Here is a 15,339-nt window from a genome sequence, read left to right as displayed (position 1 = left end):
GAACCCTAGCAGTTGTAAGTTAGAGGCAGGAGAATCACCTATTTAGTTAAGTTAGAGGCAGGAGAATCACCTATTTAGTTAAGTTAGAGGCAGGAGAATCACCTATTTAGCGTCAGCCTCAGCTGTCTTGTCATGAGTTTGGGGTGAGTCTGAGCAACATGAGACCCTGTCTGAAACAAAAGAAAATAATAGGACGACCTCTGTGTTTGATTGAAGTATTGTATGTATGTATAAAAATGCCATAATGTATGTGTTAATAAAAATATAGTAAGACCTACCTTATTGAGTTATACCGAGAGGAAAATCAGACCCAGATATTAAGAATCGTCCCTATTGTTTTGGTTTTGTTGTTCAAGTTAGGTTAGGATGTTGCCTCAGATTTATGCCAGAGGTTTTTGTTGGCATTTATTCCCATTTGTTCTGCCCCTTCTCTCTGAGAGAAAAAAGTATGTCCTGTTTCACTCCGTGGAGTCTAAGTGCCACTGAAAGTGTAAAACACCTCTTGGTCTACAGAGCACGGGAGCAGGGCTTTGTTAAACTGGCACACGTTTGATGCTCTCGGATAGCTCACATTATGCCACTGTGTGTGGCTTCCCCGGACTGAAGTCCATTGATGTTCCAAACTGTGCTTTCAGTCTTCACAGTCTACTACTGAGGTGACACCTGATTCATACCTAGTTAGAGTACGGAAGGGAGGAAATGCAGGCCTGGCAGAGGGCAGTGGTCAGGTGAGAATGAGGGGTGAAGAAAGAAAAGAAACGCATGGACTTCTCAGTTCTGAAATGACCATTTTTTTTCTCACCAGCTTTTGTTTGTTTTAGTTTTTCGAGACAGGGTTTCTCTGTAGCTTTGGAGCCTGTCCTGGAACTAGCTCTGTAGACCAGGCTGGCCTCGAACTCACAGAGATCCGCCTGCCTCAGCCTCCAAAGTGCTGGGATTAAAGGTGTGCGCCACCACTGCCTGGCCAGTTTGTGGGTTTTTTTTTTGTTTGTTTGTTTTTGAATGAAATTGGTTTATGTGATACATTTGTTACCCTGAAAAGCTGATATGAAATCATGAATGACACATCTTACCCATAGTAGTACCGTAGAATCTGAAGAGTGGCCACAGTGGCCCCAGCTATCCCATTTGCCAGACACTCTGGCATCACCCCAGGTTTTCTAGCCAGGACTTAAATCCCATACCTTAAGTTGCTAATCAGAATGGGATTGTTTCATTCTAAGTTATACTGTACTGATCAAACAGATAATGTTGCTTTAAAACACTGACTTTGTCAGTGGGCTTTGGCGTCAGGTCCATAGCCAAAGGCAGCCGTGTTCAAGAGGAAAGCCCATAATTACCCACTACCCGTGTCTTAGAAAACACTTTCGCTTTGCCTCCTCTGGGTCAGTAGCTTGTAATGAAAGCTGCAGGCCATCTTTTCGAGTTCTTTCCTTCATAGTACTGTGGTCTTCAGCATGTTTCTGACTCTTACACGTGAACACAATTTTACTCTCTTTCTTAAATTAGTTTAAAGGTTTCTTGGAGATGCAAGAGACCATAAGTTCCCCATGTTTTGTGAAGCTGAAACACGACCTTCTCATTTCCATGCATGGAATGGGCATGCAAGTAAATACTCATTCAGTTTATTGATTTTTAAAATTCCTTTCCAAAACAAGTGCTAATAAGCATTTCATAGCAAAACCAGTTTAGTCTTGCATTGCCTACTGTTATCAAGAAGACAGTCTGTTGTGGTGAGTGATGAACACATAGCATGTTGTTTCCTGTATTCTGCTGGGTTCTGCTCCTCAGGGCAGACACTGGCTGTTAACTATTCATCGTTTAGAATTCATTTACAGTCAGAGTAAACTTGAGAATAGAGTTTCCAAGCACATGAAGATCATTTTCCATGTGTTGTGTCTTTGTTACTTTGAAGAGAATATTGTATAGTTTTATCAATATTGAATATCACAGTCCAGACACTATTTGAAATCACACTTATGTCCTGTGGTTTTAGGAAATTAAAATGCAGTTACATGCTGGAGTGTATTGAGCCTGCTGTGAAACACGGTCATTGGAGGTTTAAATGGCAAACTGTGAGAAACTCTCCTCCTCTCTGGGGCCAGTTTTACTTCTACATGACCCAAACTCTGACTCAGAAAACACGGAGCCTGATGTGAGGAGTATTGCTAGCTGGCCTGTTTTTCAATCCCGAAGTCTTTGCTCTCCCAGATGTTCTGTGGTTCAAGGGCCTACAGAAGGTGCCTCAGCTGATCTCGTTATGCTCTGTAAAGTGGTTTCATTTTACAGAAAAATCTCATACTCTCTGCACCCTAAGTTGCTATAAGACTCTGAAATACCCACTCCCATGCTCTTGCAATCTGCTCCCAGCACTCCCTCCTTGTCTTGTGTTTTATGAGTGTTTGTTTAACTCTTTAGCCTGTACAGCAAACCCTTTGTATTTACTGTGTTAAGGCACTATGTGGGCAAGAGGTGACTGACTTCTAACAACTGTAAAAGAAATTTACTTGTAGTAAATGGGTATTTTGTTTTCAGTTTAGAACTTTTGTCTATTCCATCAAAATGTGTTTAGAAATTTCTCAAATAACTTTGAAGGAAAATAATGTCCCATTGTTTTTAAAATTAGAAATTGGCTATATACAGACAGACTTAAAATAATCCAGTACCACATTTACACTTTACTTTCTTAAATATTTATATGTTATTGTTGTGTGTGTTGTATTTATGGGGTACAAGGACCATGGCATGTATGTAGAGGTCCGGGAGCAACTTTATGGAGTCAGTTCTCTGACTGTCACTAGAGAGGTCCAGGGAATGAGCACGGGGCAGGCTTTCATGGCAAGCCTGTACCAGCCAAGCCATCGCAATAGCCTTTATTTTACCTTTTTTCTTAAATTACTTCTTTAAAAGTATTTTCTGGGAGCCTTTGTAGAAATTTGGCTTAGATGTGGACTGAACATGTCATCCAGTGACAGAACGCTTGTCCCTCGTGCACAAGGCTCCGGAGTTAGTTAGGGAAGGGAGCTAGAGTGCAGTCAGGATGCACAGGTGTGCAGCAGCCGCAGCGACAGTGTCTCCTGTTCTCCACTGCTCTTCCCGTGAATGGAGCTGTGGATGCTTTGTGAAGCAGAACAGGGTTGCTTGTGTTACTTTACTTTTGGTTAGATAGAAATCACTTTTGGTAAGGTAAAAACTACTTGGTTGTTAATTTGACCATAAAGAAAACAAATACTACTCTTATAGGGCAGGCACTATCCTAACGTAGACAGTTCTTACACACACTTTGTTGAAACAGTAGCCGGTATTTTGGAGTTGATTTTTAAGCCTTGATAAACACCGTTGAGCATATAATTTGGTATTACTCAAAGGTATTACAATCCTTGCTTTATTGTTTTCCAGAGTGAAGCTTTATTGAGTATACATTACTTCTCCAGCACCATCCTGTTTCCCCCGTGTTACTCATTTTATATTAACTGTTCAATGTTCGTTGCAAAAATACAGCTAAAATTCGTTTTGTCAAAGGATGAAAATATATTTTTTCCAGTTTTTTCTATACTTTTAAAAGTACTGTTTTTATTTTTAGATAATTTTTATTTCTGTTTTCACTTATAATTACAGTAATGGATACCTTTTACCATAGAGTAGTCTAAAGTTGGTTTGGTTCTAAGCAGACTTTGAAATGTTGGTAAGAAATTTTCTCATTTGTCTCTACTGTGACCAAGCCATACACTATTGCTTTTGAACTAAATTTGCTATGAAAATAATGACAATTAATTTGGATCAAGTGCTTTGTGCATTTTCCTGGGGTAGACTGTTTCTAGAACATCTTAACTCTTCCCAGAGTGGCTGGAAATCCTAAGCTAATTAAAGAAGCTTCATAGCAGTGCAGTCCCCTGAAGCTTCATTTGTGTTATTTTATGTTATTTCAAAGGGAGCCTCTTTTCTTTTTACTCCATTCTTTTTCCTCCCTGGCATGGTTCCCTGACATTTTTTCCTATACTTCTGTAGTTCTCCAGCATGTGTCCATAGAGCACCCAGCCTTACTCAGATCTTGAGTGTTTGTGGAGGAGCTGTCCCAGAAAGTCTCTGTCTTGTGTTCACTGATTTGTGTCTGTAGGCCTGGCATTGCTTCCTGAACACTACGTAGGCTCCTTCAGAAGGGCATATGAGCCAGCATGTTCTCTTAACCACTGAGACATCTCTCCAGCCCATGCAAACATGTTCTCTTAATCTTTAGGAAACAATGCCTAGTAAGAAAGCAAACTTCCCAAAACTTCCTTAGGGCCCTCAGAATTCTCTGCAGTGATGATTCCTGACAAAGAGAGGATTGTCTTAACAGGTGCAGGGTCAAGTTGCTGTTCTTTTAGCACTTCTGAAGATAAAATTGTGTTCTTTAGAATAGTAACTTTCTTCAAAAAAAACTTATTGTATGTACATGTAAATACATACACAAATATGTTTATATACACATACATATCACAGTATGTGCGTCTAGCTCACCTATCTTGTGTTCCAGGGATTGAATATAGCACCTTTCTCTACTCAGTGAGCTGCGTCAGTGGCTCCCAGATAGTTTTTAAATTTTTTTATGTCAGTCTAACTATTCAAAGTTATAAACTGAGTAGTATTGTTTGAAGTCTAGTTAATAAATATTCTTATTATCAGTAATGATGATGATGATTAGCTATAGCCAGCTGGAGGGAGAACCAGGTGTACCAGACTACATGTTACAAAGGAGTTGGCATCCAAGCAAGAAAATAACCTGGACATTTGGTTCAAATAGTTGGTAAGTCTAAGTTGGGAATTTGTATTGATATGGAAAAAATAGACTGTTGAAATATTGTTAACAAGCTTTGTTAGATATACAGGTGAACATATTTTTGTCTTTTCACAACATCAGAATTTATGAATGACAACTAATTCACAAGATTTCAGTGGCAGCATTGTTCCAGATTCTTCCACTTTCCTTAGTGTCCATGGCCAAGGCAAACACAGGCTCTTTTAGTACAATCTTAATTACTAATATTAACTCTGACCACATATTACATACAACACAGTAGATTTGTCTGTCTGTCTACCCACCCATTCACCCATCTGTCTAGCCAGCCAGCCAGCCAGCCATGAATGGCTGAAAAATGTTAAGAAACTGCAGTTCAAAATGTTTCAGAAGTCCTGGGATACAGCATCTGAGGAGCAAAATAACCAAAAGAAGGTCTTTGGAGAGGCAGCTGTGGCTGCTGTTGTGGAGTCCAGCAGTAAGGCTGGAGCTGAGCTAGGGTTGAGTCCACCTGCAGAGGCGAAAGGATGAGACCAGGTCAGGAACTGGGTGGTGATGGTGCATGCCTTTAACCTCTGTAAGTTTGAGGTCAGTCTGAACTACAAGAGCTAGTTCCAGGACAGGCTCCAAAACTACAGTGAAACTCTGTCTCAAAAAAAAAAAAAAAAAAAAAACACCAAAATACCAGATCAGATGAGTGAATGGGTAGATGAAAATAGCAAGTCTCTATGTGCAAAGTGGATGCTGGGCTGATGATAGCAATTCAAGTACATTGCATCAAGGAGAGGTAGTCCAGGCCTCCACAGCACCTCACCATCACTGCACTTTCTTCCTCTCCTCGCAGAAAGGTAGTTTGTTCTTATCTGAGGCCAATCTTCCCTCCTGTCCTCCATAGTTTTTCATGTTTCAGTACTTCTCAGACTCCTTGATGTACTCTGACTTCATGAATAGAGGAAGCCCTGAGTAAAGTAAGTAAAGTCTGAGGCATGTATACTATAAACCGTTCTTGTTTATCTGTATGTCAGAACTCCACTTCCTTGTTCAGCTATGTGTGATAACCCTATCTTTCTGTTCAACTCCATATACTAAATATTCTGAGCGTCTGGGATGCTGTGGTTTCTCTACCAGAGAGCCCAGGCCGTCTGAGTCCAGCTTTTCTGTTAATGTGCCCATCTGCCTGGCTTTTCTTCATTTCTCACCCCCCCCCCCCAGGTATGTCCCCAGAACTCTGATGGATGCAGCACATAAAGAAAATAACCTTTACTTTCTTCAATTGTTTTTCTTCAGTATCTGGTCACATGGTTGAAAAAAGTCACATGGTCCCCTTCTGACACCGAGGAATAAGCTGCATCAGTTTGCACTGGACACTGAGTTGCTGATTTGAGTTTAATAAACAAAAAAACTAAATGAATTTTGGTTTATAAATGAGACATAATTTTCAGCACTTTGAAGTGACCCTAAACATGCTTTTGCATTTTGGTATATATATATGTATATGTATATGAAGCTTTTTTGCTAAGCATTGATAATTATAAAATCAAAGTATCCATCAACTATGGAAAACATTGAAGATGTTTCATCAGATGTTTAGCCAAGATTGAATTCTTTATGTGAAAATAAGCAAGCACATCTGATTAGCATAGAAACTTCTTTTGCCTTTAATAAATGATAAAATTATATATTTAACAAAGAATGGTTCTAAAATAAGTTTTTTTATGATTTATTATTAAAAATGTCTTGCTTGTCTACCTATTTTATATACCCACGTACCTGGGGCTATATGAACATTCTTAGGTGAAATAATGTTGTGAGTAGCCGCCTAGAATGGCATGGGCCTTGGTTTGGAAATTGCACGTCAGCCGGGCGGTGGTGGCGCCACCTTTAATCCCAGCACTTGGGAGGCAGAGGCAGGCGGATCTCTGTGAGTTCGAGACCAGCCTGGTCTACAAGAGCTAGTTCCAGGACAGGCTCCAAAACCACAGAGAAACCCTGTCTCGAAAAACCAAAAAAGAAAAAAAAAGAAACTGCACGTCACTTCCTCAGACCAACTAAGGAAGAAATAACTTGACGTAGACCATAACTGTTGCTTAAGTGTTGCAGCCAGTAAGTAAATGACTATTCTCTGTAGTGTTGAGGCAAGCAGGCCTGCTTTTCGTCCCACCCGGCTCCCGCACGGCTGGCTTAGCCCCAGAATAATTACACGGAAACTGTATTCATTTAAACACTGCCTGACCCGTTAGCTCTAGCCTCTTACTGGCTAACTCTCACATCTTGATTAATCCATTTCTATTAAAGTGTATCGCCACTTGACTGTGGCTTACCAGCATGAGTCTAACCACCGTCCGTCCATCTTGGGTAGGAAAAGCATGGCGTCTGCCTGACTCTGCTTTCTTTCTCCCAGCATTCTGTTCAGTCTACTCTGTCTACCTATATTCTGACCTATCAGGCCAAGCAGTTTTCTTTATTAATTAACCAATGAAAGCAACAGATAGAAGACCCTCCTACATCAATTCTCTGTAGTTTGGAGTTCAGAATGAGTGTTTGAGATAGTAGATAGCTTACCACAAACTTTTACCTTGTTAGTGTTAGGCCAGGAAGGGACAGCTTACTGTATTTATTCCTCACTTGGCGCATTCGACCTCCTCTCTGGTTCATTTCTTCTGAAATAGTCTTGCCCTCTCTGGGCCTGTCCCTCCTCGTCTGCCCCAGCACTTGCGTGCAAGCGTGCAGGAAGATTTCAGCCTGAAACAGCGCCACTAGGTATCGCACAATGTCTTTGCTGCTGGTGGCCGCTGAATTGATCTCACAGTCCACTACAAATCACGACGGTAGAAAGACCGAGTCAGAGTCTGCATTTTCAAGTTGGTGTGTGCGCAGGTATTAAGCCTTAACTCATATTTTAAAGAATGACTTTAATTTATAGGAAAGTGGATTCAAAGGTTTCTTCTAGTTTAAAAATTAGTACTCAGTTCATTAATGTAAGTCTATTAAAGAAAGATTTGTCCTGTTTGTCAAATCTGAATGCAGATTACAAATCATATTTTCAATGTATAAGCCTTTAAAATTTTAGCAATTATTTAAAGAAAAAGGGACTTTTGAATAACATTTGATTGTATTTACAAGGCACTAATTCAATTTTTAACTTTTAAAATTTTTATAAATGTATTCAATTTCCCACTTAATTCAATTGTCTGACAAAGTATTCTTAGGAACTTAATTAGATTTGTGGACACAATGAACTAAATATTTACTTAGTTTGAAATCACAGTATAAATCAATTAGTTAATTAAGCATTTCCTGTTGAAGTAATAAATCATTGTTTACATAAAAAAATCTTCAGGAGTCCTCTGTATAACTACTGGAACTAATAACTGAATTAAATAAGATTGTAGCTTATAAAGTTATTATACAGAAGTCAATTGTACTTTATATATTAGCAGCAAACAAAAATGAATTGCAAAAGAATCCTCTTAGAATAACAAAAGAGTATTCATTATTTAGAATTACATGTATCAAAAGACACTCAAGACCACTACATTGAGAACTACCAATCACTGCTCAGGGAACTAAACCATGTTCTGAGTCTTGAAGACGCAATGTTGTTAACATGACAACTGAAGTCTTGAGAGCAGGACCTCTTACTGCTCTGATGGTCCAGTTCTATCTAATTGTATTAGTATACAGTAGTCTTCCGTTCGTTGACACCATCATGTGTTTATTCTCGTCATCATTTCATAATGCTTTTACCAGGTTAAAGCCATTTACAGTGGCTTTTCATTGGTCCCCATATCCCGGAGGAGGTGGGTGATTGATTGTTTATGGCCAAGTGCTTCCCTGTTTAATTAGTGGACTAGCCCAGAGAAGCCTGCATTTGTTAAGCCCATGAGGTTATGTCTTGACCAGTGTTTACATTTCTTTAGCACTTAAGATTGTTTATTCTCATCTAACTTTAAAGAGCTTTGAACCTGATAGAATCCTGCATTGTACCAAACTCATAAAATTATTCAAATTTTAGCAATATTCAAATTGTTTGAATTTCAGGTTCTTCTCATTGCATTTTCAATTAATAACATCCAAACTCATTTTATTTGTATTCGCATTGCTTATTCCTAATACCTAACCGTTGTTCTGCAAGAATAGGTAACTGCTAGCTCATGGAGTCATGCTAATTTAGTGCTTCAGCTAGAAACCCAAAGACAAAGGGTCTTTAGACTTCACTAGATTTGTCACTTTCCACAGTTCACTGACTACCAGGCTGTTTGATTATCAGTGAAATGAAAAACTTAAACTACATGATGTTCAGGTCCTACTGTGTTTTGTAACCTTTGGATAGTTAAAAATTTGTTGAGGATCAAGCTGTTTTCAAACTTGGACATATTATACAAACGCAAGATGGGTGATTCTGAATTACATCAAATGTGTATGTCAAAGGGTGACATCACGTCTTTTTCTCAGTCACTGTCCATCTTAGTTTTTGAGACAAGAGCTCTCTCTGAACCTGGAGTTCACCAGTTCAGTTAGACTGCCCTGTCAGCGATCCCCTAGCACTGCAACTGCAGACAGGCACGCTCTCTATACTTTGCCTTTTATGTGAGTACTGGGGGTCTGAACTCATTTCCTGATATTTGCCTGGCAAGAATTTTGCCAACTGAACTATCCTCAAGCTCTGCATTTAAGAAACATTTGTGTATCTAGTATGGCTTCCAGATATTTTTTATGAGCTTCTCAGGTGTGTGAACAAGTGGGTCTGTTTCTTGTGCCCTCTTTTTATTTTATATACATATACATACACACACATATATATGTATATATATGTGCTCTATCTGCATATACAACTTTATGCCAGAAGAGGGCAGCAGATCCCACTACAGGTGGTTGTGAGCCACCGCCTGGTTGCTGGGAATTGAATTCAGGTCCTCTGGAAAAACAGTTATTCTGAGCCATCTCTCCAACCCCTTCTTGTGCCTTCTATTGGACTTGTTTCTTTCTGTTTGTTTTGCACAATTCTGATATGTTAGTGTTTGTTTTATTTCATTTTACTGTTTAATAAAAAAATTACTTGGTGACCATTATTTGAATGTGTTAGGGAAACTTTAAGTGAATTTTATGGGGGATTTGTTCACTTTTGGTTCACTTCACACATTCAGTAGTCTGAGCTTTGGAGTAGAGAGCTGTGGATTTGCAGTTCCAGCTTTTTTTCTTAGTGAAAAAAAAAGCATATTCTGTGGCCTCCAAAGTGTAAGTTGTGGAAAAGTCTTTTGGAGGAGGAAGGGGCACACAGGAAAAGCATTTGCTTTATAGCTGTGCTGTATCACTGTTACACTACTTTTTTTTTACTCTCCAAAGTCCACTAAAGAATCTGCTTTTCTGCTTTCAGAAGTTTAACAGAAGCATCTTTGCTGTCTTAGAAGGGCCCTCTGCTTTTGCAGAGTCCTCTTGCTGTTTGAGATTTACAAGGTTTTGCTAAGGGAAGAGTTCTGAAAGACTTGAATTTAGGAAGTCTTGACTTTGGAGGACTTGTGAGCCCTGTAGGAGCTGAGCTTTGTGAGCATACAGCTGCTTTTACCGCTCATGTTGGCCACCCCAGCTGACATGGCTGCTGCTTCGCTGTGCGTTTAAGAAGCTTACACGGCCTGCTGTACCTTCTCATAGTGAAAATCTTTTGCTTTGAAGCAGGTATTAAAAAGTGTAAAGTAAAAATGAAAGCCAAGAGCAGTGGGTCATTTGGGGAGATGCCAGTTGAGACATGGCAAATGGATTTTGGCATAAACAAAAGTAATTGCCAAGAGCACATATAACTCTGAAGTACACAGACCGTACCCCCGAACTGCTACCCACAAGAACAGTGTAGAAGGGCATTATAAATATTAATGACCAGCCATCAAACCTACACAGCTTGAGACGTTTTTGAGAGAACATTTCTTCTCTGAGCAGAAAGGTATTTCACCAGGAACATAACAAAACTTGTTCTCTGCAGAGCACTTCGTTTATCCCTTTGTGAATAGAAGTCACTCTGTTGAGGTAGATTGTGAGTCCCAGCCTCATCTCCAGACGTAATAGAGTCACCACTACTAGTTATGTGCACCGAATATGAGGTGATTGCCAGAAATGGAGACTTCACCACAGTTACATATGCTGGGGAAATCAAGGTCCTCTCTTGGGTTCTTCGTTTTGTTAGTAAAAGAGTTTAAGAATAGACTCAAAAGGAAGCTCAAGGCAGCTTTATTAGAGTTTAAAAGAAAAATGGAAGGGCAGCAAGCTGTGAGTCTCAGCAGCTGCCTGGAGGAGGAAGAGGTTGCAGAGAAAGAGGAAAGGCCTACCTTTTGAGTCAACTGTGTGGAATATCGTGTCTCGTTCTTTTGTCTGGCTTGATCTTGTGCAGCTCTTGTGTGGGCAGCTGTGGCTGCTGTGAGTCCGTCAGTGCAATAGCATTTTGTGTACAGAAGAGAGTATTACACAGCACTTCATCTCATCTGCTGGCTCTTCATCTTCTTTCTGCCCCCTCTACCTCAGTGTCCCCGAGCTGTGATGAGGGTGGTCATAGTGGTGATAAAGATGACCGTGACATTTTATTAAGGATACAGTCCAGCTACTTTGTAGACTATTCCTTACTTGGTGTTCATCATAGGTTTCTCTGTAATCAGTCAAGGTAAGAATATTAGAAATGGTGAATTCATATCAGGAGACCTGTATTGTCACTCATTGATAGCTGGTGACCTGATAAAGTGGTGTGTGTCACACACCCGCACTACAGTCAGTATTTTGTATAGGTCAAGTGGTTGATAAATAAGATATCTTCAGATGATACATAAGTATCCTGTCACATCGAACTTAAAGCTCCTAGTTTTTACACCCTTTGGTAGGACGCTTAGGGTTGGAATAGATGGAGTAGGAACTCGAGAGCATGATGACCGCGTGCTGTGCTCAGCTCCCTGTCTCCACAGACAGTTGAGGAGCGCTCTCGGCCAGGGAGTGATACCACTCACCTCAGTTAATAAGGTCAAGATAATCCCCCACAGGTATCCCACATACCCTTCTCCCAGTTGCTTCTAGATTCTGTCAGGGTGACCATTAACACGAATATCACATCTCCTGTTGTACATTTGCTCAGCATTTTAGCTCTTATATCAATTTATCTGCTGTGTATACGTCTGTATCCTTTAAAAACTATAAAACTTATTTTCATTTTTATGTAATATTTCTGTAACAATATATTATAAAGATATGCTGATATACTCTTGAATCATTTTTAGAAAAGCCTAGGGAAAAAAAAAAGAAAGCCAGTTTGTGGGGGCAGCATGTCCCTTTGATCCCAACACTCAAGAAGCAGAAGCAAGTGGATCTCTGTGAGTTCGAGACCAGCCTGGTCTACAGAGAGAATTCCAGGACAGCCAGGGCTACACAGAGAAACCCTGTCCCTAAATACAAAACAAAAAAGGAAAGAAAGGCTTAGAAAAGCCTTAGGTCTCTGAGAACAACAAATAATTTACACCCCCCACCCCCACCCAGAGGTACAGCTGTGGTCTGTAGCTTCTCTTGCTTTGGAAGCACCTGTTAAACAGCTCGGCTCCCGTGAGGGAGCAGTTGTGGGGAGAGTGAGCAAGCAGCCCCCGAAGAGTTTTCCTTGATTAAAATGTCATGGAGCTGGCAGCGCATTTGAGTCATTAGTGACCAAATGCTCATCCCTAAGAACTTGCAAGACTCCTTGTGTTTTTATTTTATAAAGTTAAGCTGTGATGCAGCTTTGGGAAAGGAGAAATAGAAGTTCTTGTATCTTAGGCTGGCAGCTTTCCTTGGGTGCCATGGCAACCGTCTTCATATCAAAATAGCCTGTTCCTGGGTCTCTTCAAGGTCCATCAAGGGAAGGTCTTTGGGCCTGTTTAGCACTGTAGATTTGTCTGTGAGCATGGATGTCATGTTTATATCTATAAGACGATTCTAAATGGGTCTTGTAAGAATTTGAGCTACATTTTTCCTCCCTGCTAACTAAATCATAATTTTTAGTGTTTTAAGTATCTTACAGAATTTTGTTTATGTTTAAATTACTTTTAATCTTAACTGTGTGGGATGTACATGTCCCATCCTTGAGGATATGACAAGATGATCGTAAGCTAGAGGCCATGCAGCCCAACCGATGGAACAGGCAGGCCTGGAGTCTGAGACTGGATGGGCTCCCTCTCCTTCACATGTGTTTGGGCAGATAGATTGTATGCAGTACATTGGTGTTCCCTGTGTCTGGCATCTGAGGAATAGGAGGAATTCTGTTCTTTTCTCTCCTGAAATCTCCTGAGTTTCATTCTGCTTTAGAGCATCAACTTCTGAGAAATAAGAAACTTTAGATGTTTGTGTCTTAGTTATAAACGCCATTCCTGGCCTTAGGTGGTAGATTACAGCCATGCGTACTTTGTATAAGAAGTTCTGGGTCTGTATTTGGTGTGTAGAAAGCATGTGAGTTTCACACTTTGCCTTGGGTTCCTTTCCCAGCACTCTTTACAAGTATACAAATATTCCAGAATTTACTGTCTTGAAGCCCTTGTGTACGTTTTCTTTGGTTGGTGTGTGTGCGTGTACATGTGCGCATGCATGTTGAAGTCTTGCTGTGTAGCCCAGGCTGGCTTAGACCTCTACAGGCAGGATGACCTTGAGCTTATGATCGTCCTGCCTCTAATTCCCAAGTGCCAGGACCACAGGCATACCCCTCCACCCCAGCTCATCCCAGGTATTTTATCCCCAGCATGATAGCTTATTCCATGAAGTCAGAGGCTGACCACCTTGAGTCTTGTCTTTTCACTAAACCAAAGGCATGCCCCTACCTTCCAGCTCCAAGGTAGAAGTTAGACTCTTGCCCTTATGGTTGTCTGTGTACAGGCTATTGCCTGAAGGAAGGCAGAGATAACTTGTTCTCTTGGAAAGGCTCTTGCAGTCCCTTAAAGCGCTACTCATGCTGACCAGAACTGTGTCACGAGACTACACCCAGCTTCAGGGAAGGCAGGAGCACAGGTGTTCTTGATATAAGCCATGAGTTCTTGTATATGGGAACCAGGAAAGCCCAAAGGAAGCAACAGCACCTTGTACTCTATCTTCTTTTGAAGCTGTGAGAATCTGCCCTGCTGCCCTCCATAAAGAACAGGAGTATGCAAAGCCAGACCTCCTTATGCTGCTCTGTTGACAATAAGTCCCCATGCAGAGCCAGAGCCTCAGGCAGCATGTTAGCTGGAGAGGCACTAAGATTTAATACAGACTCTGGAAAGATTCTGGAACATTATAGATGCCACTGTACCTCAGCAAATCAGAAGGTACAGTATAGCCAGTGGTTTTCAGTTGAGTGTGATTCTTTCATTCTACTTTGTTTTGGCTAGCAAACTAGGGAATGCTTCTTGCCTTTCACTAAGAAACTTCCTGTGTATTCTTAGGTGCATGCTCATGAACATACCGTACAGTGAGGACCTGTGAGGCCATCACGTTTCAGAGGATGTACTTTGGCTGTGCACATCTTTGATATATGGCAGTCTTTGATCCGTATTTGTCTCTTTGCAGTGGATGAAGGCCGCAGTAAGGACCTTAACCGACTACGGGTACTGCACAGGCGATCCACCATGCCTTATGCTGTTTATAAGAACTACCAAGAAGACCCGAGTGAGGAGGAGGGTGTCCTGGAGTATGCCAACCTTGTGGGGCAGAAGTGCGCCGAGAGGATGCTGCTGTTCAGAAACTGACAGCCTGCCCCATAGCCCAGCACCAGCCTGGGTACCTGGTCACTGTCCTGCATATCTTGGCTTCTGCAGCCACTCACCAAGTACATTCTTAGAGCTTTTAAAAAATATTTTGTGGAATTGTATTTATGAGAATCTTGTGGTTAATATAAAGATTTTAAAATACACTATGATCTAGCCCCTTAATTGGGACTTGTCCTTTTGGAGTTTGCTTCTGGAACAAGGTATGCTAAATGTCTCCAGTAAATATTCTGGGGAGGAAAGTGAAGAAATGAGTCTAAAGAATTTCCTCACATTACTGTTTTTGTCCTGGAAAAAAGGCTAACAGAAAAGATGGTTCTCAACCTGTGGGGTCGCAACCCCTACAGGGGTTGTATATCAGATATTTACATTACGATTCATAACAGTAGTAAAATTCCAGTTATGAAGTAACAACGAAATAATTTTATGGTTGGGTCACCACAATATGAAGAACCATATTAAAGGGCAGCAGAATTAGGAAGGTTGAGAACCATTGACTTAGACTCATACAAGATGTTAGCTCATGCTGGGAAATTTAGGTGGGGTCAAAGGTGACAAACGCATTCCATCGCCAGGAAACATGTCTTCCCCACAAACCAAAGCTCTGTTACTCTGTTCAACATTAAATTCTGCCAGTTTTTCAGTGTGTCATTAATAAACAACCTGAAAAAGCCATGCAAACTTTGCAAAGATCAGGTGTTCCCATTGGGTGTATGTCCAGGATGGTCTGGCTATGTCTGTTGTCTTGGCATAGTTATTTGCCTGGCAAATCTTAAGGACCTGAGTTCAGTTCTCGAGAACTCATGTAAAAATGCTGGGTCTGGTAGT

At 40.7% G+C, this 15,339-nt stretch overlaps 1 protein-coding gene across 4 annotated transcripts in view; it reads left to right on the top strand.

Annotated features, from left to right (window-relative positions):
- Window positions 1–14,868, top strand: part of Ate1 (arginyltransferase 1) — a 125,042-nt gene extending 110,174 nt beyond the window's left edge. For all 4 annotated transcript variants that reach the window (XM_005351368.3, XM_005351367.3, XM_005351365.3 and 1 more), the window contains exon 12: window positions 14,315–14,868. In XM_005351368.3, the coding sequence (XP_005351425.1) occupies window positions 14,315–14,493 (179 nt within the window). In that variant the 3' untranslated portion in view covers window positions 14,494–14,868. The remainder of the gene's footprint in view (window positions 1–14,314) is intronic.
- The last annotated feature ends 471 nt before the right edge of the window (window positions 14,869–15,339 follow it).

The sequence above is a fragment of the Microtus ochrogaster genome, chromosome 8, assembly GCF_000317375.1.
Source record: "Microtus ochrogaster isolate Prairie Vole_2 chromosome 8, MicOch1.0, whole genome shotgun sequence".
Lineage (NCBI taxonomy): Eukaryota > Metazoa > Chordata > Mammalia > Rodentia > Cricetidae > Microtus > Microtus ochrogaster.
The sequence above is the reverse complement of the archived record's forward strand: the minus strand, read 5'-3'. Positions and strand labels throughout refer to the sequence as shown.